General features: G+C 46.1%; 3 protein-coding genes across 3 annotated transcripts; all 3 read right to left on the reverse strand.

Annotated features, from left to right (window-relative positions):
* Positions 1–1,230: 1,230 nt before the first annotated feature.
* Positions 1,231–1,677, reverse strand: LOC128722202 (40S ribosomal protein S10-like). Its single transcript, XM_053816058.1, has one exon. The coding sequence runs from the start codon at positions 1,675–1,677 to the stop codon at positions 1,231–1,233; it is 447 nt and encodes a 148-aa protein (XP_053672033.1).
* Positions 1,678–4,155: 2,478 nt separating this feature from the next.
* LOC128722211 (uncharacterized) lies at positions 4,156–5,503 on the reverse strand. The gene is made up of 3 exons (XM_053816069.1): positions 5,455–5,503; positions 4,831–4,927; positions 4,156–4,675 (listed from the first exon to the last, which is right to left on the reverse strand). The coding sequence occupies exons 1-3, from the start codon at positions 5,501–5,503 to the stop codon at positions 4,156–4,158; spliced, it is 666 nt and encodes a 221-aa protein (XP_053672044.1).
* Positions 5,504–9,465: 3,962 nt separating this feature from the next.
* Positions 9,466–23,862, reverse strand: LOC128720175 (neprilysin-3). Its single transcript, XM_053813829.1, has 10 exons — positions 23,701–23,862; positions 14,778–15,366; positions 14,412–14,704; positions 14,154–14,318; positions 13,403–13,486; positions 13,066–13,341; positions 11,642–11,794; positions 11,455–11,561; positions 9,651–10,091; positions 9,466–9,565 (listed from the first exon to the last, which is right to left on the reverse strand). The coding sequence occupies exons 1-10, from the start codon at positions 23,860–23,862 to the stop codon at positions 9,466–9,468; spliced, it is 2,370 nt and encodes a 789-aa protein (XP_053669804.1).
* Between the last annotated feature and the right edge of the window lie 1,564 nt (positions 23,863–25,426).

Raw genomic sequence — 25,426 nt, forward strand, 5'->3', positions numbered from 1 at the left:
AATGGCCTATGTATATCCAGCATCATGCCGCAGCATCACTCGCGATCGCGAAGAGAGCAGGAGAGACCGTGAGCGAGAGAGAGAGAGAGAGCGAGAGAGAACGCTCGCACTCTCCGGTGGTTCAATCGGTGCATCCTGCTCGGTTCACTGCACACTGTCAGAGTGCATCTCACTCGGTACCTTTCGCGGGAACCATGTTGTGAGATTTGTCCCGTTCTGCTCTCTCACTAATTATCTGCTCACTCTCACCGTGGAAAGCGCCTTCCCGGGAGCGGGCGAAGTGATGCAACGTGGTGGATGAGTGGGGGTGGGGGGTGCTCGATCAATCTCCACGATCGTCACAATGCGTCCCGCAACCCACTGGCGCCAACAAGCACCCCTTCTGATCGCTTGCAAGCAAGTGCGAGAGCGAGAACGAGCGAAAACAAAGCTAACTCTCGGTGTGCGCCTACTTTGGGAGCTGATGACAGCTGGTGTTTGCGAAAGCGAGAAGGCACATGCCACTGGCATGCCCGAGAAAGCGATCAGCGCTGGGGAGGGCAATGCTGATGCAGACTCCACATGGCCCATGGTTGACCATCTCTTTCGTGCTTCCGTCGCAATGTGGGCCGCTTTCCCACGTCGCTTTCTGTGCCACCCTCTTGAGGCTTTGTTGACCCGAGCATTCCTGAAGTGTGTTTTTCCCATTAGTCCGGCCTGATGCTGATGGCCTGAGATGGATGATTCCCTTTCGTGAACTTCCTTGTCTCTCGATGCAGCGACACCGTTCTGATTTTCACCGAAGTGCAGCTTCTTCTTTGGAGTTCTCATTGTTGTGCTAACATGAACGCCATTGACAATGGATGTTCAGATCGCTCAGTCTATGGATGCAGTCTGTTATGTTCTGGTGCATACAACATCCAGCAGGTCCTGCTATACTTGATCCAGCCATCGGACTGTACTATATACCTCGTCATTTCGTCATTCGTAACCTGACATTCGTTGTTAAAGTTCGCTGGTACCTAGGAGCTGGTATGAGCCCGTAATAGGAGCGGTTTCCTAAAAATTATACATCACACAAATAGAATAACTTTCCTGTAAATACATTTTACATGAATTCCATCATGGAGACATTTATTTACGACATATCATCTTCTTTCATTCTAGCCTCAATAGAAAGATGTTGTACAAAGCCTATGAAATGAGTTAGCCAGAATGATGGAAATTCTTATTGTGGAAATCTCGTGGTATTTAGAAATCTTTACCACGACCAAAACCACCACGGAATTCCATTTTGTCTCTATCGACATGGGATTTGTATCCTGTATCGGTGTCCTTTATACGACGATACACATGGTTTTCTCCACGATGTTTTGGTTTTTCCGGAAGAGGCAAGGCTGATCGAACGGCTCGTTGCTGATGCAGCGTCATGGGTAAAGACTCGGAAGACAGATTGAGGTAGATACGTAGGTAGTCGATGCCTTCATTTGTCAAGTACCAGTAGTAGTAGCCCCAAACGAATAGCTCCGTAACGAAGTTTCTAGATTTTAATGATTTTACCGTTTTGATGATGTGCAGGTTCGGGATGTTCTTCAATTCCGAATGCTCCATAACTTTCCGATCCTTGCGTGTGACGAGCACGCCTTCCGTGAACAGTGATTTGTAGATGGCGAAGCGATGTGCTTTTGGCATAAACATCTTTGAGAAAAGTATGATGCAGTATGTAAACAATAAAGCCACGGATTAATCCAATTTCTGCGGAATGATACAAGAATTATATAGTTCAGAATATACCTTATATAATTAATGCAGTTCTGACAGAGCAGGTTTCTTCTCCTTTAGATCTTTTTATACACACGAATGGTTCTCAAATTGTTTATGGACCCTAACACGCGTAGCTGACTGACAAAGGTGACTATCTGGCTATGAGCAAAATGTCAAGACGTAGAAAGCCTTAACAAAGCAGGCTTTGACCAAACAATAAAAGGGTTACAGTGGGTTCCTCATTGGTCATTAGAGGCGAATGTAGCCAAGCTGGCTCAAAGTCTCTTTAAAAATACACAAAAAAAACACTAAACAGTTTTTTTATTTTAATGTTCTAATCATCCGCATGACGTTCTCCAGATCCGAGTACTGATATGGTAAGCAATTATTCGGAGAAACTAGCACGACTAGGAAAGTACAGGATATGCAGCAGTCAGCATGTTGTTGACAGTTTTGACATACGAATTACTTCAAATTTCTACATACTCATGCTGTGGAGTGAAATATTTCATAGATTGTTGCAAATAATAACAGTTAGAGTATCACGTGCGTTTGAAAAGTAAACCATCTGAATAATTCAGCAAGACCATTTGAGTCATTTCCATCACCAGCATGATCATCTGCAGATCCGGTGGGATGCTTTAAGGCAATGTCTTTGACTAGTACAACGTTCTTCACCATCTTCACGTCGCCTACACTAAAGCAGAGTGCGCCGGATGTTGCAAAGTGTCGATGAGCTCACGCTGCCAGATCACAGTGGGTTGAAGATTGCCGCCCAAGAAACGGACCACCGAAAGCCATCGTTCCTCCGGATCACGCTTCAGATTGCACAATCTGCCGCGGGTACGCCGGGCGACATCATAAATTTTTCATGCTCAAAGTGTCACTATTCACACACGCTGCCGCCTTGGCCCCTCAAGATCCCGGAAAGTGGCCTGCCGTTGCGTGAACTCGACGACTAATGGACCCGACCCGATACCGGCGTTGTTATCATTACGCGTCGGAAATGGATTCGATATCCGTGGCAGCCTGCGACGCGGTGTCTAGCACGCCACGAGCTTTGTTTCGATGGCCTGGCCCAACGACCAAAGGCGCTCTTCTCGTGCGCACGCTGCGAGTCAAACCCTTTCGGCCTGCGTGACTGTGGTTGCGTGGGTGCGCGCGTAGCAGAGTCGAAACGCTTGCGGCAGATAAAACACGTCCCCTGAGGAGATATGCCGCCGCTCGCCGAAAACAACCGCCGTGGGGGTGGACGGACGGAAATTAAATTTCCAACGAAAACCGACCAGCGATGTATGACATTGCTCGAAAATAGCATTCCCTGCGGCCGCTGCATCTTCGTGGCATGTGGCCGTTGGAAATTCGACTGACGAAGCGTGCGCTCACACGCACCGCCGTGGCACGCATCGTGTTGGGTTATAATTTTAAACCTGGCCTGTGGGTGCCCGGCTCCATTTTCGTCGGTTTCGGTATATTCCGTATGTGTATGTGAGTTGGGTTATATTTTTTTTTTGCTCTCTTGGCGGTTTTGGCTTTTTGGCTCGAACGCAATCAAACGATGGAGCTGTTGTTTCATAATATTTTCACATTTATGAGTCAACATTTTTCACATCCATCAACTGGGAAAACATAATCGGCCGCTGGGCGGCATTGAAACAATCCATCCGCCTATGGGGGTAGCCGGCCTCGCTTGGCCCCGTTTGGGATGCACATTTCTTGCTTGCTTAATGAACTGGATCTACTATTTTTGGGACGTGGATCGAAGATTTACGCTCTTTTCCAACCGGATACCCACGCGATATCCATCGCTAAAAAAAGAAACAAATAACGAATATGGTTTATCATTCTCTTGTGTCGGCGCGTGCTAGATGTTACGCTCGGCTGTGGCGTGAGGGTGAGGAATTAATTTGAACATTAATTCTCACATCGCAGCTGAGAAGTTGTATCATTAGGGCCAATGCACTGGCATACGTTAGCAGAAGTTAATATCTAGTCGGGTCAATCGTTGGTTGGGATGCGAGGCGGTATCATATTCATTCAGACATCGTTCGTGCTGACGAGAAATGTGAATGGCTACGATGAAATAGACAGGCTAACGTATGACCTGAATATATTCTTACTATAATAGTTGGATTGCAGTGCAGGGAGACGGCTAATCGAAATTTCTTTTTACAATTAAAGGAATTTTCTTCTTTTGTCACGTATTTTTCAATTACATTCATTTCACATTTGTTACATTTGTACATCAAATGATACAAACTTTAAATGCGGCTTTGATTTGGATAAATGCTTCAACATAAGCACATTTCGTTTTTATATATTATCATTTTAGTTGAAGATTTGTTTGTTGTAACTTATTTTGGTGCAGTGTACGGGGCATTTAACGTAAGATAATCACAGTTATTAATTAAACTATTTATAGCTCTCCATTTTCGTGGATGACGAACAAGCGCAGTAGCTTCTTGAGGACGTATGAATCAGATGCGTTTCATCGCCATCGCCCTCCCCATCACTGTTGGATGAGTGTGATTCCATAGCCATTGCTTGCTTCGAAGTTGGCTTCGTAAATGTCTTTTGCAGTTTTTCGTTTGCTGACTGTTTCGAAAGATCTAACGGATCACAATCGTCTTTCGTCGTCGGCTGCACTTCAACGTCGACAACGCATTCGTCAACCCCATCGTAGCTTCTATATGTCGGTGCGTCAGCTTCCGATCCATCCATCAGGACGATTTCCTTTTGAATAATCATGCGTCCTCGTAGCAGTCCAGAGCGCAATAGTTCCTCTTCTCCGCGCGATCGATCGAGGTTCAGCTCGAAGATGTCTCGTTCACTTTCCGTCCATTCCGTCCACTGGCTGGATCGGCACCACCGAACGCACAGGACGAAAGGATACACTACGAAAAATAAGCTGTTTACGAGTAACTGCTTCGCTCTGTACGGGTTGAGATCAGAACATAGTAAGCATTACTTGAATATTGTTGACACACAAATCCGTTCGTGAAAAAAGACCCTTTTAGGCAGGGATTATGGGTCGTTTGAAAACTTTTTGGTTTTATGAAACTAGACGGTGGTTGGTCGATAACGTACCTGCACGATTCGTGATACCGCAGAGTGGAATGTAAATCGTCATATCTCCACTCTCCGATCAGGGGCCAATAAAAGGATAATGCCGCCTTCAGTATTCCTTTCCGGGGCGTGGGTTATAATAAAAATGAGAGACAAATGAGAAAAATTATCCGGATAGGGAACACTAACGGTGGCTGCTCATTATGTGGGAAGGAAAAGTTAGCTTAACCAAAAAGGGTTTTAATCCTCCGGATATAAACATAGTAACGAGAGCAACATTAGTCATTGATGTATGGCAAGATAAGATCGCGTATGATTAGAAGAGAAAGGGATGTTATAACCTCTATCCACTACTCCAGCATAATAACAATGCAATTAATCGCTGAACAAACTCTTTTAAACTTCAACGAGTATGTTTTAAAATTAACAAAATATAACAAATAAGCAGCATATTACCATAAAATTGGGAAACAGCATCAGAATAATTGAGTTACAATTTATGAACTTTTTCTAACAATTTTCCTTACAGATTTTTAAAATATTTTATATTTATCAATTGCTAACTAGTTTATTAAAGATTGAAAAAAAAAAACAACAATGTAAAACCATGCATCACTTTTCAGCAACGATGCTGCAATTTCTTACCTAATAACAGCATAATGAGGAAATAGTTCCACACCAGTCCCAAAACCATAGCTAGTATTCAATATTTTATCATGGACGGGTTTCGACGTTGTCTTCTTTTAGCTCGATATGTTGCCTGTGTGATAAATTCATTTGGTGAGTAATGGGAATCGATTTGAGCATTTCTGCACGCGCGCAAACGGGTTGTGTTTGTTGATAATTAAGTAAACACTGGCACGTGATATGGTTACCACATTCAGTGTGCTGGAAGCATAACGACATAATGCGAGTTGGATGGAGTATAATGCAATTAATAATCCTCGTTCGTGTGTGAAACAGGGCTTGATTGGTTTGGTATAGGGTGGGAGCAGGCAAGGCATAGATTGAGTTTTTATTCCGAGTGTTAACATAGCAATTGATAAATTTACTATGCATCATTGCACATTCGATGGTTTGATGGAACTTGCATTACTGGTAAGGCAAATAAAACAATTTAAAACCCCATTTCCCAGATTGAATATTCCGATTGTGCTACGCTTAGGTCAGATTGAATATAAAAGAGAAGGTTTTATGCTACTAAAATAAATATTTACAATAGGATTGTAATACGATTGCAAATCTTATTTTTTTCGTCATGGTCTACTACGAACCAAATAATGTTACACAAAAATGCAGCCACAAAAAATAATACTTTGAATATTTGTGGGTAAATTTTGTGCAGTTTTCTCTTAATATTATAACCTAAAAATTTTCACACATTTTCCTTGCAAAGTTTTACCTATGACGGTCCTTCCCAACACAATCTTTAATTGCTTCGTTGCCGCGTGCACTACTTAATCGTTTTCGTTTTTCGGTTCGAAACAATTTAAAAAACCATCTATGTTGGAACACCAATCCATCGGTTTGCGAAGCGGACGTCAAAAGCACTGGCAATTCCCCAGCACACCAATGGCTGCTAGGATCGTTGCTCTGGAAAATTGCATCTTTCTTGTCGCTTCAGTCAATTAGTGCGTGATTAATTTTACCATCCATCCACTGCGCTGCTGACAGTTAGCGCTGTGACTGTCAATTTGTCAAGGATTAGTGGCTGATGGGGATCCCCGCACGATACGATGTTTCGTTTCTCTACTCATCGGGTCTAAAAGTTTCAAATGCAGCATACATTTTCACTAATTAAACGATGGGCCAATCCCAAGGAAGTGGATGATCGGATGAAAGAATTGCCGTTGTCGGAGATGATTGATGAGAGGTGGGCAGAATCACGCTTTACTGCGAGGGGATGAGCTGATGCAAAAGAAAAAACAAGTGAGCCAAATTAATAGATCCTCGAACCCTTCTTTCGTGATTTAAACCTTTGCTCATTGAATAACATTTAACAAGCTACAACAAAGCAGGCGTTAAATCCTTTTTTTTATTTATTAATTTTCACGACACGACCAAAAACACTTCATAAACAAAACACTTCATAAATTGATCATGAAATGTGGCAACCATGAGCAAAAGAAGCATGTGTAAGTAAAATTTTCCCCCGTACGTATAACTCAGACGGCTAATAAAAATGAAACGCTATTTGTGCTTTTATCGAACGTCGTATTTATTTATTGCTAATTTCTATCTCAGTGTTATCGGTTTTGCGTTCCCTTAATCCGCGCGCTAAAACGGGACACTATCAACAGTTTAATCACCATCGTCCCAAAACCGCCACACAACCCAACGCGCATCAACCGCTAGTTAATCGTTAAATCTAAACATTCACACACATTTTTCTGTTTTTTGTTTTCTCATGTTTGGCACGATTTCCTAAGGATTGCTACAACGTTTACGACCAGTACGTTTTTCTGTTATCTGATAGCCTTCAACCGGGCGTACGCACCCCCACTTCAACTATAATTTGACGGTTTCGCTGTTTTTTTTGCGGCTTAAGTACTGTCGAGCGCGGAAATACGGAAAAGAAACCAGAAAACGATGGCGAAGAAAACTCAAACACTGCCTCCGTGTTGTCGTGGCATTCATCTGCCTTAATTGTCGTTAAGCTCTGAGTGGGTATTATGTTTTTTTTGTTGTTTGTAAAATCGATACAACCTTCCAATGCACCAAGTGCATCCTCGAAATGATCGTAACAACGTAACGTACGTGTGTGTATGTGTGTCGCTAAAAGCGGCTTCCTCCGTGGCAAAATCGGGAATAAAATTGATCTCCTAGCTTTTGCTGCTCAAATGTACGCCACGAGCATGTCCCGCTCGGTTCCCTACAATCTATCAATATCTCAGGTTGATTTTTCACTTTGTATCCACGTCGGCGCCACAAAAACGTTCCTGGTTTCTATCCGTAAAAGGGCATCTAATACAACGCGCTAATTGGGGGCCGCCTTCCTGACCGGGTGCGGGTGCGACTTGATTGCGGTTCGACAATTGGGCTCGTTTTCGTTTGGGTTTCCTAACTCGTTCGCTATCAGTTCTTAGGGATATTTAAATTTTAAACATTAAGGTACACTTCTGCTTTTTTCTTCTGCATTTTCCCGCCCTTAGGAGCGACTACTCAAGTGTTGTGATAGATTGTGTTGGGGTTTTCGTTTGGTTTTGTTTGGGTTTTGTTTGATTTCTACTACACTCTACCTGCTACCTAGTATGCCCCATGCGGGCTACAGATCTACGTTGATATCGGTGAATCCCAGCATCATTCCTCAATGGTTGTTTGCAAATTCATACACTTTTATATCTTCTCCCGCTGCTCGCGTGCTCAATTCCGAGAGTTGAACGATATTAGTAATTTCTTTCTTCTTCATCTTCTTCTTCTTCTTCTTCTTTTGTCAATTGGTTTGTTTGTTGGTGCCCTAGCCCTCTACTAATCTACTGGCATAAAATCTTAGGACGTGTGTAAATCGACCTATTTGTTTCTTCTCTATGTATGTAGTTTCATTTTAAATAACTGTATTCAACATTCCTATCGCCACCGCCGCCGCCATCGCAGCTCCAATAAACAGGACCAACAAGTTCTAAACGTCCCACGTGTAAATACTGTACGTTACACATACCAGCAATTCTACGTGCTTACGCTACGAAATATCGCTACGGGCGGGACCACTTTCAACACTATACGCATCGCAATGTTCGTCTGAAAATCATAATATCAAATTGCACAACGCTAGATTACATCAGTGGTAATAACAATACTGCAGTTACCCTTTCTTAATTGCTTAACCGGCTAGCCTTTGCTTTCTGCTTCCTTTTTCTCCCGTTTTTCTTCCTCTATCGATCATACCCTCTCATTAAGCCTCGCTAAGCGCCCTCCAGCCTTCGGTATTCGGTGGTGGAAATATTGTCACGATCTCTCAACATTGTATGCTGCTAGACTATTTCTCGCGGCTTTTTTTTTGTGTTCTGGTTCTGGACACACGTGAGCGGATATGCTAAACGTGCGCCATGTTTGAAAATAAAAACACCCAACTCCGGCCCCATCGGGTACGAGTGGTAACTAATCCATCCTATAGGACTATGCGCAACGCAAGGAACAACACGCAACGTAAGCGGAATTCACCTACGTTCCGGAGCTAATCTACACTCAACCCTGCTTCCGTCTGCTCTGGAAGGATAATTTACAAAATGGCGAACACGCATGCAAACACACACACATAGACACTTTGCAACACAACTCGGTAAAGCATCCAACAAAACACACAGCAGTTTGTACGTTATCCTTTTCCGTTCTCTGGTTCGAGGAACATTTTGATGCCACAGGTCGTCCTACACACTATAAAAAAACATAGAAGACAATAGCAGTAAACAATTCCACACATATCAAGCCGCTATCACTGTGTTTCGCTAACATCGCGATCAATCGCGATCGGTCTACGCTACCGAAATGGTGGTTGTGATCCACCGGTTCGAGTGTGGTAGTAATTGTGTTTAAATCTTTGCCCCGACTCCGCTTCCTTAAATCTGAGTGTTTATATCTCTCTAACAACGATTGCTCCTGTATTATCACTAGAATTTGCTCGCGAATTAATTCGCGCACTTTCGGGGGCTCCCGCGCCTACCATATGTCGCAGTTCTTCTGGTAGCTTAGCTTAGTGGTCGAGTGACACTGAAAGACATCGGATGCGCTGCCACCCTGCGAGATGAGCCAGGCGAGTCTGCGAGAAATGTCGAGGGAAAAAACAAACCACCTCTTAATCAACAGCTGCGATCGAGTTGCGGACGGTGTACTGGTACACTTACATTTCATCGAAATCGCTAGAATTGACGTCGATCCCGCTGTAGTCGGACTCCGCGCACAGCTGTTGGGCGGATATCAGGAAGAAAATCTGCGGTGGTGTCAGGCTCAGCCCAAGCAACCGGTTCATGCCCTTGATCGGTCCGGACAGCGAGAGAAGCGTGTGGTACGCGATCTGCAACCCGCCCGAGTGGATCAACAGCTCCATACGGCTAGCGTTTGAGAAAACACTGACCGCACTCGGGACACACTGCATGATCTTCGCCTCGAACGCCTTCGTGATCGAGCGCAGGATCTCCTTGGCGAGCGTCGTACCGAGGGAGGCGTAGTGTAGGTACGGTGGAAGCACTGGGTTGAAGTACGGCACCAGGATCACCGACAATGGGACGACGATCGAGTGCGACAGCGTGTCGTAGAACACTTTCGAGATTTGCGGGTACGCGTACCTGTTGGGGGAAGATCAAATGTTATGGTAGGATTAAAACGCTCCACCAGGCGTCTCCATTGCTAACTGTCAAGCTGGTTTAAAGTGGCTAAACATGATTATTTTATATTTAATATTTTATTCAACTTTATGCTCAACAGAATAGATGTGTTAAAACAGAACTTAAGCATATTCAAAATATCAGCAACATAAATATTCCAACATCATCCCTATTTAATTGATTTCCTCTGGCCTCTCCTGTAGCTATTTTATTTCCTGAATATAAAAGGTCTAACAGTTCAAGCTCTAATATATTTTGTTTTTATAAACCTTTTCAATATTCCCATGGGACGATATCGTTCTCAATTGGAATTCTTGTTCCAGATTCGTTCACCCTTATGACTTCACGTTCTTCAAGTACCATAAACTTGTGTAAGCTTATGATTTATCCGTTTTCTATCTTGCAGATTGCAAAAAAAACCCATATGAAGAGAACTCGAAAATTACAAGTGCACTTCGGTCACTATCCAACAAAGCTCGTGTTTCATGTCCGTATCGAGCCAGGACCTTGTACTGCATACTTTAGATGCTTCTGCCATGGAGAACACTGAAACCGAGAAAATTTCGCTCTCCCTATGGTACCTCCTTCGCTATGCAATATTAATATCATCCACGCCATACACCTACCGGCGCTCTCGTCTTTCCTTAAGAAGAGTATCATTAGTTGATTTAGATTGCATATGTCGGAATGCTTCAATGATTTACCGTGTGTAGGAATCAATCGCAAACAGTTATAATTGCAGCATGATGCATTTGCTAGCTTTCTGTTGTGGCGAGTCGTGCATGATTTGTTACCGGACACAACTTGGAATACATTGTGATAAAAATTAATTCTCTTTCTATATCATACAAAATAAACTTCTTAACAATATGAATGGTAATATTTTAGGCGTTGAACTATCAGCTCAACGAAAAAAAACGAACCTGGTATTGTATGCAACTTGTATGGTTTACATGTTTATAAATTAATCTTGATTTAACCTTCCAAGTACGCAGGATTGACTGTCTTGGTACGTGAAAATTCGAAATCATAGAAAATCTTAGCTTAGATAGGCAATTTAGGCCTTGACCGTACACCGGTTGTGGAGCCATTATAAAAACAATTATCAGTTAAAATCGTTTTAATCTATTATCGCATTTCATTTAAACTTTGATCAACGATAAACAAATGATGATAAACAGCAGTTGTGTTGTTTGTTGTTGTTGTGAAAACATTATCACATATGCTTAACCCTTCAGTACTTAACCCTTGATGGCAAAGCTACAATCTTGCATCCAATAACTCTGCAGAAAAACCGTGGCTACCGACGTTGCCCAATACTTACGCCGTTTGCGAGGAGTCCACGGTGAAATTGACCGCCCGCGTACGATTGTTGTTGATTTCGTAGATTTTCAGCACATTTTCGAACCAATTGTCCGAGCTGATCTCGATCTGTGAAGCAAAACAAAAAAAAAGAAACAAAAACCGGACATTGCATGGTTGAGAATCGACGACCTAAGGTTCACGCTTACCTCGTCGAGGACGGACGCGATTTCCGTGCGGTTGAACAACGTTGGCCACACCTTGGCCTGCACCTTCAGCTGGGACAACCGTACCAGGGCGGCACCTCGAAGCGACGGGGCCCGCTTCAGATGTTGCTTCATGTTTTCGAACATCTCCTCTGTCTGCCGGTCGAAATGGTCGAGCGGATAAGAGAGAGAGAGAAAGGTTTATAATGTGCGAGTGGGTGGCAAAATTCGTCTCGCAAAACGGATCGTTATCAGCTGGGAAACGTGCGCACGGACGGGAAATCCGTTTCCGATGAGGCGGTAAATCAAATCACGCGCAGATAGACGCGAATAAATTTCCGCCACCAACAACGCACACGCCACGTCTCGATTTATGAGCTCATCCGGTATTACCGTTAAACGCACGTTACACACCGGATGAGTAATGATGGTTATCGTGCGGGTGCATGCATAAATCATGATCCGTGCGCGATGTTTTGGTGTTTCGCTTTGTGTTTCAGACATGTTGGGCGACTTTTTGTTGCTGTCGGTGTCGGGTTGCGTACTTATGAGTGCCATTTTGGCGTGAAAAATGATCCGTTACGAGGGGCCATCCGTGAAACTGCCCGCGGGCGCCGTGGACGATGTCCACCATGGGTGAAAGTGTTCAAAACGTACGTGGAGGCGTTCAAAACAAATGCAAAATGGAGCTTAAGCAGGAGAGCGACGTGCTGTTTCATTTATTTTTCTGAGGTATTCACCGTTAGCGATAAGAAAATTTCGCCATAATGCTTATCGCTAATAAACCGCACAAAAGCAAGATTAATTTAACAATAAAAATAATACATAATTTGAGGGAAGAAACAGCTTTCGCAAGGTATCCCAATGATTACTACTATCATATGCGACTACAAAAAAGCTCAAAGAATGTAGTGCCAGTAAATTGTAGCTATCTTTGCATAGCAACTCCATTTGTGTTTTTCCCCATTATGGATGAAATTGAACAAAAATCTGAACGAAACGTCCGGGAAAATCGATTCGATTGGTAGAAATCTCGCCCGGGTGGTGCTTTCGTGTCGTATTTTAAAGCACCACGGTTCACGGCACAAAGAGCAAGGACCAAGGACCTAAAGCAGCAGCCCGGGCGAATGCGTGACGGGAAAATATCACTTAAGTGGTATCGACCGCCACCACGGCTCGAATGTGCCGAATTCACAGGGCCATCATTTTTCACCGTCAAGTTTTCAAGCTGCTGGAGCCGTAGCTAGACTCGCACCGGACAGAATTATGATCAACGAGGAGTGCTACCGTTGGCAACAGCAAAAACTCCATGGTCAAACGCGGTCAACAGCTTTCGTGCCACACTCGGGGGGTTGGATGGTGGCCCAATCAGGGGCCAAAATAATTCATGGATGCGAACGAACGGTACCCAGGGCCGTGGCACTTACCCGCTGGATCGCGTGCCGGATGACCTCCTCACTGTACTGGGCGACGAATAGGGCCGATGTGACCTCGGGTAGGGCCCAATTGGTGGCCCGTGTGCAAACCAACGGCGAAGGTCTACCCGGGGGCAGCGTGTTAAGTGCGAACAGCATCAGCAGCGCGTTGTGAATGACGCGGTTTTGGTACAGGAGCAGCAGTTTGCGTAGCTGCCGCAGGTATTCCGGACTGCGGATTACGATCGGACCAGTCCAGTTGCGTGGCACTAGGTCGGCCCAGGCGAGCTGTAAAGGATGTTGCTTTGGTGCTGTTGCAAGAGACCGCCCGGGAGGATCAAATACTTACGAAAGGATGCGCGTTCGCGAGGGCCGTCACGTTGTTGAGCACGTAGCTGCTGGTGAAGTCCTTCTGCACGTAGTTCCGGCGGATCTGCATGTGTGGAAAATGAATGATTGAAAGTGAGCGGTCGCGTTCGTTAATGTTGCCTTTTGCTGTTGTTGAAGTTGATGAAAAAGTATTCCCAATTGTTTAGGAAGTTAATTTTTAATCGTAAAAAAAGGTCACGGGTTGATTGAACCTGATGGGAATTAATTATTGCCCTAGAAAAATTGTCTTGCGTGTACTTCTATCGTTTCATATTTGGAATAAATGGTTATCTGGTGATTGATATGCATCTATTATATGAAACTGTCAACAGTAAGAGCCTTATTCGATGAAATAATTTTATTTACAATCAATTTGTAGGACAAAATTAGTGAAAATTTGGTGGTGCTTACAAAATCTGCGAAATGCCTGAATAACGTCGAAATAAACAACTCATTTTTCTTCTACTTCTCCCTCTTTTTAACCTCTTCTTTAGTAGCAATCGTTGTCCGTCAAGGCCTACTTTGACTTGCGGAAACAATGTTACCGGAAAGTCAGCCCTGCGTCGAGAGCTATTTTCTTATTGTCTGAGCGTATTTTTCATGCTTTCTACATATTTCCGACACCTTTTGCAACATTTGGGACATTTAACTATAACTTGTCCAATTTCCAAAAATGTTTTTGAAGAAAACTTCAAAAAAAAGGAAGTTTGAACTCAACGCATGCACCTTACCTGATTCAACTCGCGTATAAAGCTCACGATGAGATTCCGCTCGGACTGGCGCTGGTCGTTGCTCAAACCCAGCGGCAAAAAGCTGTTGGCCAACTCTCCCAACAACTCCGGCACCTCGTCCACGTCGTAGGGTGGCGCCTTCGGTCCATTCCATCGAACGGGATTCTAACCCAACCGATCCGAGAAGCGAAAGAAGTGAAAGCAAACCCTGTCAGTTGAAGCCAGCGAACTCACGCTAAAGCCTGCCTGGTGCCTTACCTCGAGTATGTTCGGTGGCGTATTTGGTCCATCGATGATCAGCAGCGTGTGGGGTTTACGGCCATAGCTGAGATCATAGTAAATACCGATCAGAGGCAGCGGTCCGATCGCCTGGATCTTTGCCACCAACGGCGATATGCTTTGTGGTCCCACCGAACCGATGTGCAGGTAGCCTCCGAGCTGTTCCAGTCGCCGCCGGATGCTGCTGTCGTTGAGTTCCTGCCGCAGGCAACTTCCATACAACCGACCCAACTTCCGGAAGATACCGCTCGTCGTATTGAGAGACAGTAGCTCTGTCGGAAGAGAGCAGGAAATTGAAGCCGTTAATAAAGGACTCATTGCACAAGGACCAAAGGATTGCCCTACGCTGCATCTGTGTGTCGGCCAGCTCCTGGGCGCTTTTGACCGCCCTTAAGCTGCTCTCCATCGTCGAACAGCTGTAGTTCTTAAACTCCCGGCACGGTTCCACGTCCCAGTTCATGCGCGAGGCGATGCTAATGGCCGCGGCCCTACAAATCGGATCTGCACACACAGGCGGTGGTGCCGGCGTCGGATGACAATCGTCCTCATCCGTCGCGAAGCAATCCCGTGGTAGCTGGGACGGTGCGGCCGAGATCAGGAACAGTATCGGTGAGGCGACGAGTAGTGACGTCACGAGCAGGGTTGCCGTCGTGATCGACATCTTGTGGACGGCTGGTGAGCTGCGCAGCCAGATGCAGGGTGCACAGCAAACCCATCCGACTGGGTTTTTGAGAGACGCCATTCGAGATGCACCGGGCACGGTTGCAGTTCCGCTGCCAGTTCCGGTTCCGGGTGGCGCACTCGAACTGCCGGTGGTGGTGGTGGTGCCCAGCGAGGTGGTGCCTGTGGTGGAGGATTGTACGCTGGGACGACCACGACCTGCCCCAGAGGGTGGTTTCGAACCGGCCGAGGACGAACCACCGGCTGCGTGTGACTGTTCGCGAGAACGTGGAAAAATGACACAAAACAGAAAGACAGGTTGTAGGCTGGCTAATTGGATTGTAAAATATGCATGTAACGGTCAACCGATGGCTGCTGAGGGCGGGGCAGGGCCTGGACACCAGGGACGGATTCGCCTAATCGGCCCGACACGGAACATTCAATTTGCTTTCTCCGTGACGTCAGCATGCTTGAGCGATGACAATTCGACGCCCAAAGCTGTCAAGTGCCGTGTTGGGTGTTACGTTGTCAGGCAGTTTTTTTTATTTCAAGGCTAACGCGATGAACCCCTTTTCGCGAAAGGCTGTGGTGTCGGAGGAAAAATGCAAAATGCAAACAAGCTACGTGCGAGGGCTGTTTCTCGTTGTGTTCCCTTTTTTTTTCAAACCCCTTTTGTGGGTGAGCTCTCGAGCTTTGGGTCGGTATCTTAGCCAATGCTTGAGAAATACGATTCTTCGAACCAGGAGCAGATCATTTTCAATCGCCTGTAGGCTGTTTCATCTTCTGCTCAAACAGTTTCATCTCAGAGAGTGGGGTAGGCCAGTGACCCACTGGCCTGTGCCATTTTTGCATTCTTTAGCATGAGGAAAATGCATACTAAGGGCAAATCAATTTGCCAAAGATTCGATCATGGCCTTAAAAACGGAAACGTTGTCTCTAACCTTTGAACCAATGTATGCGATAAGTATTCTTATGACAATTTTAACGAAAGGGGCAGCAACCAGTAAAAAGGAAGCAGTATTGGCTAATGATGATAGTGATGGTTGGATTTTGTTCGTATTTTAGTATTCCCATTGAACTGTAGTATCCAAAAAACTGCATTGAAAATTAACGGAAGAAAGAGCAGGAATCACCCAACTAAATTTAGGGTGGAATTATCCTGAAATTATCCTTGCTTTATCGAAATGCGCATCACAAACCAACTAAACAGTTCGTAGTAATATATTCAATCAATTGAACAATTAATACAGTTCGTGGCAAAAATTTAAAATAATTTGAAACCCCTTAAAATGGTAAAATATGTCTCATCAACTAAACAGTAATGAAGGGCTTGAAAAATAAATTGAATTTTACTGCATCAAATGTAATTTTAAACTCGTTCTGTCTGTATGTAGTATGAATGCATAACATTATATACAATTTTTGCAAAAGAAATAGTTCAAATGATTATTTACATAACGTTTCCAATGGAATCAATAAATCTTCAAGTATTCTCGCAAATTGTGCAACCACGCAGCTCGGGGCTACGAGAAGGGCACGGCGAATGTAATCGCCTTACGTAAGCCATCATAAGCGCAAATCCCGCCGTTTCGCTTGAAGCATCGTTTGTGCTTGTTTTTGCTTTGTTAAAATTGATTCATATTTCATAGCTTCCGTGTAATTCGTTTGCCGTGAGCCCCAAATTCATTAGTAACTCGTTGGGCTCGATTTTTCAGCTTCGTTCGGTAATCCACATTAGGTCGAATTATTCGTTCGAAATGTGGGTCTATTTCCGTGTACGTCGTTTTGAATTTCCAGCTAGACCAGATCGATGGGTTGTGCCCTTTTTTCGAGTTCCATCCTTTATGGCTGATGGTAAAACAGGGAGGGGATTACATTTGTTTTTGAGCGTACAACGAATGGACTGAAATCCCCTGCCGCTATAAACCATGCTCAGGGTTGCTCATTAAACAGCGGATGTGTAGGTGGATATATTACAGGGATCCACATTTGGATCGGTTGCTGTGCTGCATAATGAGCGAAATTCCACGAGTCGAAAATATTCGAACGAAATGGATTCAACAGAGATAATTGAGCGAAATTTCATAGTTTCTGTTCTGTTTCGGGGTATGTTCAATAAGTTAAAGTGAACGCAAAAAATTTGGAAGGAAGGGAAACTTTTCACGTCACTTGAGTTTGAAAACGATAAGGGAAGTTAAATTGTAATTCAGAGAGAAACAGAGAGAGAAAAAAACCGTAGCAAAATCCACCCAACCGGAAAGGGCACTGTTGTGCTTGCAAAAGTAAGTAAACTTCTCGTACAGTCGTGTAACGTTGCTTTTCCCGCATTAAACGTGCATCCAACCGATCCCCAAGACGCGCTAAAGCGCACCATCACGCGGGCATCGCGGAAAGGAATGCATCGTTGCATCGTGAGACCAGACCGGGTGCATGCCGATTGTGCCACATCCTGCACGGACACATCCTGCCGAACCGGCAGTATTTGGCAGGTGAATAATTCAACGGCATTCCCCGAGCCGGGTTTCGCGCATCCGAGCATATGCTGGCCACCGGTAGCGTGCTGCTTTTAGACTCGTCCACTCGAATGAAGCTGTCACTCGCAGCCAAGCGACAGGACATGATGAGCATTCGTTTGCGAACATTCCTGCGCCACATTCCTGGAAGAACGGGAGCGAAGTTTCCTTCGTCACATTTCACATTTGGCACAATTTCCATTTCTTATCGGTACAGAAAGCTCCTATCGGGAACTGCCAGGGAGCCAACTGGTCCCGGTACGGTCGATCGATTCATTTAACCCAATTCTCCGCTCCAACCGTACCAGTAAATGGGGGCTCGGATTTCTGCACATCGGGACGCCAGACTGCACGGGGATCGTACGTATGTATGTGTGTCTTTTGGGGGGAGGTGCGTTTTCTTTTAGGTCAGCATGGTTTTTAGGTACGGGTTTTTGCTGGGGTAAGTTGTACGCTGCATTTTTTGCCTCCCGTTGGGTGTTTGAAATTGTTTTTCGTTAGGATATTTTATCGCTCCGTAATGACGCCGGCAAAACGTAGCACGCGCATTTGGGTTGCGATGGGAAGCTGCAAGCTCAGCACGATAGCACAAGCAGCACAAAATGGCAAACAAAATATGATAAAAAATTGCATTTCGCACAATTTGATGCCTTCTGAGAGAACGGGAATGCTTTCCATTGCAGATATTTTATTGTGGAAGTGGAGCGGAGCGACATAAAAAAGCACGCCACATTTCGGACACTCGAACATGAAATCATGTTTTATTATTTATCGTTTGCTTGCCGATTGGCAAACCTAACGTCTAAAAATGTTGGGAACAGAGAGATGAATAGTTTTACACAATATGCTATTGTTTGTGGTGTATTAGAAAGTTTTAGAAAAGAATGGCTGGTAAAGAAATCCATCAGCTATCCATCATCCAGAAACTATCCCCTCTTATTGAAGTTTTTACGGTCGATCGTACAATTTTCCATTTAAAAAACTATGATCATAGAGCGTAATGCACACCAAACATGCCTAAGAGTAGGCAGACGACGGCCATGAGTCGAATACATTGCAGCAAAATCCGTAGTTTGAGGCTATTGCAACCATTCATAAGCAATTGCAATGACGCCCTCTTTGGATCACCTCCAGATTTCTCTCTCTCTCTCTCTAGACCTTGCAAGTGATGTCTCGGTGTGGTAGGAAAAGTAGCAGTTCAATTTCTGCATAAATCCACCCGGCAACCGAAGCCACCCGTGACATGCGGCGGTAGCCGCTGGTAACAATGTAGTCGAGAGGATAATTGCATTTTCCTCGTCACCGACGTCACCCTCCACGACGTGGCTTCATTCGGTTGTTTGATTGCCCGGCTTTTATGATCCAAAGCCGGGTGGGTGGGTGCGTTGTTTTGGGGCTGCAGTCACGTCCTACGGCGACGAACGATCGGGCCAACGCGGGCGATAAATGATTTACGACAAATGGCTGTGATTATGCAGCGCCCGAATGTACGACAGGAGACTCGCTCGAGACGCAACAAAATTAATCGAATCGGTTCACCCAACAGAACTGGTGGGAAGCGAGATAGTGTAGGAGCCGCCGAAATGGCCGCTGTCTAATATTTCGGGGGAAAATGGCACCATTTTCATGGCCGGAATGACATATCGTTTTACTGCGCGCATTCATTACCACCGCGTGAATGTCATGAAGGGGATTTCTTTTTTGCCCGAGTTTCGTCCGTTTGTGAGACGATTCGTGTGGCTCATTGTTGTCGATATTAAGCTCCCACTGTTGATTTGTTCATTAGGCCGAACAGAGGATACACCGAGCGCTCGGCGGTGCATTTGTTGTACATCCTAATCATTGTTTATTCACGAGGTGGGGCGCAATAAAGCTGGTCGTTGGGTCGTTTGTTTTTCTTTTTGTCATGGCTTCTGTGGACCGGTGTTTTTTTCTCGTGTGCTTTGGAGGCCATAATGCGCTCACAAAAGTAGATAATTCTCTCCACAATCTGCTCGGACTTTATGTGCGCTTCTATTTGAGTTTCATTTCTTGCTCCATTAGTGTGAAAACATAAGCGAAGCTTGAAACCAAAAATTACGTAACAAATCCCACGCGTGCCCTTTAGCTTAGTGAAATTTGTGCCCCATTATGGCCCACCGTGGCCCGTAAACTAACCACCCGTGACCCTGATAAAACGTCCACAAAACCAGCAGTAAACATCGGGGTCAATTAGTCGAGCGAAAGGGCTTCGCCCAGCTTCACCGGGGCGGGAGCGAAGTGTTGGCATTGTGCCACTAAAAAGCGCTTACGAAACGCTCAATCAATCAATCTGCATTCGGCCCGCCCCAGCCCTTCAGCTTGAGCCCACGCGAGCAAACAAAATCCGACATCCACACGGTCTCGGAACTATGCAAAACTATTCCACTTTTGTATGCGAAGCAAACACGGCCGTACACGAATCCGGGCTAATGAAGAAAGTTTGCTCGTATCGAGATGAAGCGATTTGCGGGAAAAACCTCCCCCAAACAAACGCACCCTCCCGAGCACCCTTCGATGTTCGAAAGCGCCACCCACACTACGGCACGAGTTCCAGCAGGAAAAGGATCACCAAGCGGGAAGCTTGGTTATTTGCCGTGAGGCGTGCTGCTGTTATTGGGCTTTTTTGTTAGCTTTTTTTTTCTCCTACTCTCATCCTCTTTTGCTTGGACTTCTTGAGCAAGACGACAATAAATTATCTTTCCTCTCGGGCGATCAATATTTCCACTTGCGAAATTACACTCCCGGTCGCTTGGCCGAAGCGGGAGCGCAACTTTCGAGCAACTTCGAGGGCTTCAAGGCTTCCCCTCGTGCGGTACCTGAACCGAAAAAAGCCGTCTCCACGTGCGACCGTCCGTCCATCAACGGTACCCGTAGGACAACGTCACACCACGAGGAAGGGAAAAACGGTCGCCCGCTCACACCCAAGCCCGATGTCAACAACTTTCGGCAGGGCCACAACCCCAACGGCCGGACATCCGATTATGAAGGGGAACGGGCTGGGTGGGGGAGCACCGTCGGGGCACCGCTGGGCAAAGGAGCGTCGTTAAACCGTGCCGAACCACCGAGAAGGGAGAGTTTTCCATCATTTACATGCTAACGATCCCGGCGCATGTGATTGAGGGACAAAAGGCTCCGGCATCGAAATCCGGAAAAGTTTCTCTACGCGCGCGCAAGATGCACGGGTCTCTCTCGCTTGCTAGGGCTAGGGAATGTGTTTTGCGTGTTTTATGTTTAGTTATTATTTTAATTTGAAGCATAAAAAAATCTCTCGTACGTGAACCGTCGGGTCGTGTGAAATGGGAGAAGAAAAAAAATGTGCCTCGCTCGAAAGCTGTTCGCTAGAGAGCTAGAGAATTTCGTCTCCATTTTGCGGGAATTCGCTGGGAGTACGATAATTAAATGCTTTCAGCACGCTAAGTGATGTAAGTGGATAATATGGCAAGCAATCTTATTATCCCGATTCAATTACCAATTCAATCAGCCCTCGCAAACGCGACCTCGTTGGGCACGGGAAATGGCCAAAACTTTCGCTCGCAATCTGCTCCGTTGGGTGCTCCGGGCGTCATTATTCGAGGGCTAAAATCCTGGCTGGTGGGATGCTGGCGGGATCTCACTGGATGGTGGTCCCGTTCTATCCGCTTACTAGCCACTTTGGCAATGGTCCATTGCCGGAACACCCAAAAGACCTCCGTACGGATAGGGGACCGCCGCACTCGTTACTTATTTAATGTTGTGCAATCATAAATTACGTGTGCGTTTGCCTTCCGGTGCAGAAGAACGCCCGAGTTGGAGTTCCTTCGTCCCGTTTTAACCAACCAACTGGTGTAGTTGTCTCCGAACGCTAAAATGGTACTGCCTTTTCCATGCAGAACCTCGGCGAGGGCAAACTTGCATGAACGACCAGGCGCCTCCATCTGCTTCACGTGTGGCGTGTTGGCAAACGCTCCCCAAAGAATGCTTGCTCGCGAGGAACACACATTTGGCAATGTGTACACATCATAAATAGGAGCTTGTTTTTTTATTTTATTTTTGGGATTTCCCGAACGGAAGCAAACGTTGAACGTTGTCTTAGCCACTTCCTTGCTTCTTTTCGATCGATACCGCGGGAGGTGTAAATTACTAAAAAGCTGCCCGGCAGGGCGTAAAAAACAAAGAAAAACACGACACCTAAACAGCGGCGTCCGTAAATACACCGGCGATAGTGTGAGGATAAAGAAATAAAATAGCACACAGAGCCGACCGAGCCTGTTAGGAATAAAAAAGAATAGGAAAAACAACAAAACACCGAAACGGAAAAACCACTGTCACCAGCTGCTCGCAATGGCCGCCAAGCCTAGGAGTGGGGATGCGTAAAAAAAGCAAGAAAAAAAAAACGGCTCACTGCGTTATCAAGATCGGTTCGCAGAAACCGGGCGTAGGTTTTATCGGTCCACCAGCGATATGGAAAAGCGCCTTCTCCGGAACCCCACAAAAGTGCCAATGAAAGGCATAAATTAATGATGCAAAAACAAAAAGTACAAACAGAAAAGGGATCGTTACATTGCGGATAATTACCATAAAATGCCTAGCCTGCCTTTCTTCTAGCAGGTTGAAAGTTGACTAAAGGATCGCAAACGAAGAGTAGGCGTAATAGAGGGCGCCCGTAGCGGCTCCGGTTACGAAAAGTTTTGCTATCAGAAAAACCGAAGCAGGCTGCGAGATCGTATCCCGGTGGTTTTTATGGTCATTTTAATCACTTTCAAATTATTGGTTTCTCCAAGCACTGGCCACCGGGGGGTGTGGGTGAATAATTTTTGTTTTAAATGGTGCTACAGAATGTAAAACGCAAGCTGCCTCGCCACGGAATGTAACGTTTTGTTTTAAAAGTGAATGCAATGCAAATGGTGATCGTTGGGTGAAGTAAAAAATGATCGACGGTTATGGGTTGTCTTGAATAGAAAAACAAAAAAAGATAGCAAAAAAATCCCCTTCCCGAAAGGAAGCTCTTGCCCTGCACTGAGCAAACGGCCATTTTGCAAATACTTCCTCCAACGCTTCCAAAAGCTCCCGGTACACGAGCTACCGCGGGAGTGGTAATAAATCTTCGTGCATGTTGGGGTGCGCGATTCTGCCGTTTCGGGCTTTTTTTTTCTTTTTCGATTTTTCGTACATCCCTTCCCTGCTTCAGCAAACGTTATAATGGAGTTCGCGAGGAGAGGGCGTCCCAGTGGAACGGTCCTGGAAAACCGTGACTTCTTATGTCCCGATGATTGCGCACATCTTCCGGCAATCCGTGTACGGTCCATTTAGCGCGCTTGATGGAACCAATTTCCAATCGGGGTCTGGGTGGTGGCTGTGGAGGAGCATAATTGAGCCGGCCAGGGGGTACTCTTGCTTCACCATCCCCACCGGAAGGACCTCACCGACCACCCGCACGTACGGGTGAGTTTGGAGACGATTGGTTTACGGGTTTTTCTTTTTTCGTTTTTCGTGGGAGGTAATTTCGTTGCCAACGAATCAAACGGGCGACCTTGGGCGTTTCGTGGCTTCGTACCGACCGACCGAAGGCTGCATGAACATAATTATTTGTTTTAGGGCAGACCGAATTTTCTCAAGCCCCCTCCCAATCACCGGAAAGTGTGCCACGGTCGGATTGTGGAAAAGAATGGCCACGTCTGTTTAATATCCGCCACTCGGGTGGAGAAAGCCGGCCACATCAATCGTTGGGAGGAAATTATTTACCTGTCCCGCTACCATTTGATAAACAACCCTTCCGGTGGTCTTTTCTCCCCCTGGTTGGTGACCGGAGCCTGGTTGGGAAAATAAATCAAACCGATTACATAACCGTCCGGTTCGTACTTTGCGCGCCACAAACGATGTGTGTTTTTTTGCCCCATCGCCATAAGAGGTGATGGAAAAAAACCAAAAAAAAAAAAAGATGTTGCCGATCTACGCCATTCGTCCGTTGATGGCGTTCTGAAGCTTCCCATAAAGCGTGAACGCAAGCTGGTGTGATAAAGCGAAACGGATTGGTTCCATTTTGACGAACATCGGACATTAATCGGAGCGTCGCGTGTGTCACAACGGTGGCTTACCTTTCGCTCGCTGCTACTGCACAGCTCGATGCCCTGCTCAAGCACCTGCACCTCGATATCATCCGTCCGGAGCGCCTGTAGTGGGTGGTTCGCGTGGGGGGCCTGCAGATGAGGCGCACGGCCGGTGGCAGCTCCACGGGCAGTCATTGGTTCGCCGGTCATGTGCGCACGGTGGCCCCGGGACGCAAAATCGAACGCTCCACGTGGGGCAGATGTACACACACACACACACACTCACACACTCACTCACACGACGGAGCCGTCAGTTGGGTTTCCGTTCGCGAAGAATCGCACCCACTAACCGAAAGGGGCGACCAGCGTTCAGCCACAAGCGGCCTACTACTGCCGTACGACCATCGCTACTGGCCTACTACTGTTGCGGTCGAGACTGGTGTTGCTGCTGTTGCTGGGGAACGTTGCTACCGCAGACCGGTGCCATGTGCACGTTGGATACCGTGACGTCACCGAAGCAACCGTGGGGCGACGAAAGCGACGTTCCAGCGCAGCAGCACGTGGGCCGTAAACAGAAGCACATGGCACACGCGCGCGTGCTGGCACTCACGTGGCAAGGACACTCACGGAAGGGGCACTCACGCTCGACGCGGCACAACCACCGAACGCGAGCTTTTCCGAGTCGCGCGATTGGTGGTGTTTTGAGGACGCTAAAATTACGACCCGGTTTTTGGGGGAAAACTAACGGTCGTAGTTCTTTAGTTGCAAATGACCTGCAGTGTTACGGCGTGTGTGTGTGCGTGGGTTGTGAGTGAGATTACATGCAGCTGTAGTTTGATGTGTTTCCGGTGGGCTAAGGAGGAACAAAATAAAAATGTGTAAAACACGTAGATTCTGGAATAACACGAAAAACACACACGAACACTCGTTTGTAATTTATGCAGGAAAAAACACGGCACCAATGTGCTGTTCGTCAACAGGGATTGTTTTTGTTTGTCCCATCGTACCGGCGTACGCGGCACCAGGCGTCTCCATCACACACACCATGCGCCTTCATCACGCGCCAGACATAACGATTTGCCTTTCTTTCTTCTCGTTTTAGCAGCCCAAACCCCAACCGATGAAACGAAAACGAGACCATTCGCAATTCACCAGGGTATCGCGAAAACCAGCACGCGAGAAATTCACACATAAACACCGTGCCATGCAGATGTACGCGGTCGCTGGCCATCTGGTTTATATCACGAGCTCGTCACTTAAAGTCCCTCTTCTCGCTCACACGGCTCGTTCTTCGTTCCCTTTGCTTCTCACGCGCGTGTATAAATAAACGACGCCAAAGCATTCCAGCATGCCATGAATTTCCGAGTGCCGTTCGATCACTCATCGACGGAATGACGACCGGGCGCGTTGTTGTGAAAGTGGCCGTTCCATTCGATGCGAACACAACGTTGGCCCGTTCCCAACGGTTGCCCACACACGCTCGATTCAACAGTATATAGCATAATCGGCAAGAACACCGCCACGAGCAGCACTATGGTTTGGTCCTTTCGCGTGCAAACAAATAATCAATGGCGGGTGGTGGAAATGTCAAACAAAAAAAAGCTCCCGAGCGCGTCCTAGGGGAACAGACACGGTGACACGCACAAGCTCGCATGTACAAATACACACTCACACTAGCAAGGTTAGAAAACCACCGAGGAGCTGCCGAGCAACCACTCACTCAGCCGAGGCCCGATCATTTGCGCCCGTTTTGTGGCCTTTTTTGTTGGTCATT

Source organism: Anopheles nili, chromosome 2, assembly GCF_943737925.1.
Source record: "Anopheles nili chromosome 2, idAnoNiliSN_F5_01, whole genome shotgun sequence".
NCBI classification, from domain to species: domain Eukaryota; kingdom Metazoa; phylum Arthropoda; class Insecta; order Diptera; family Culicidae; genus Anopheles; species Anopheles nili.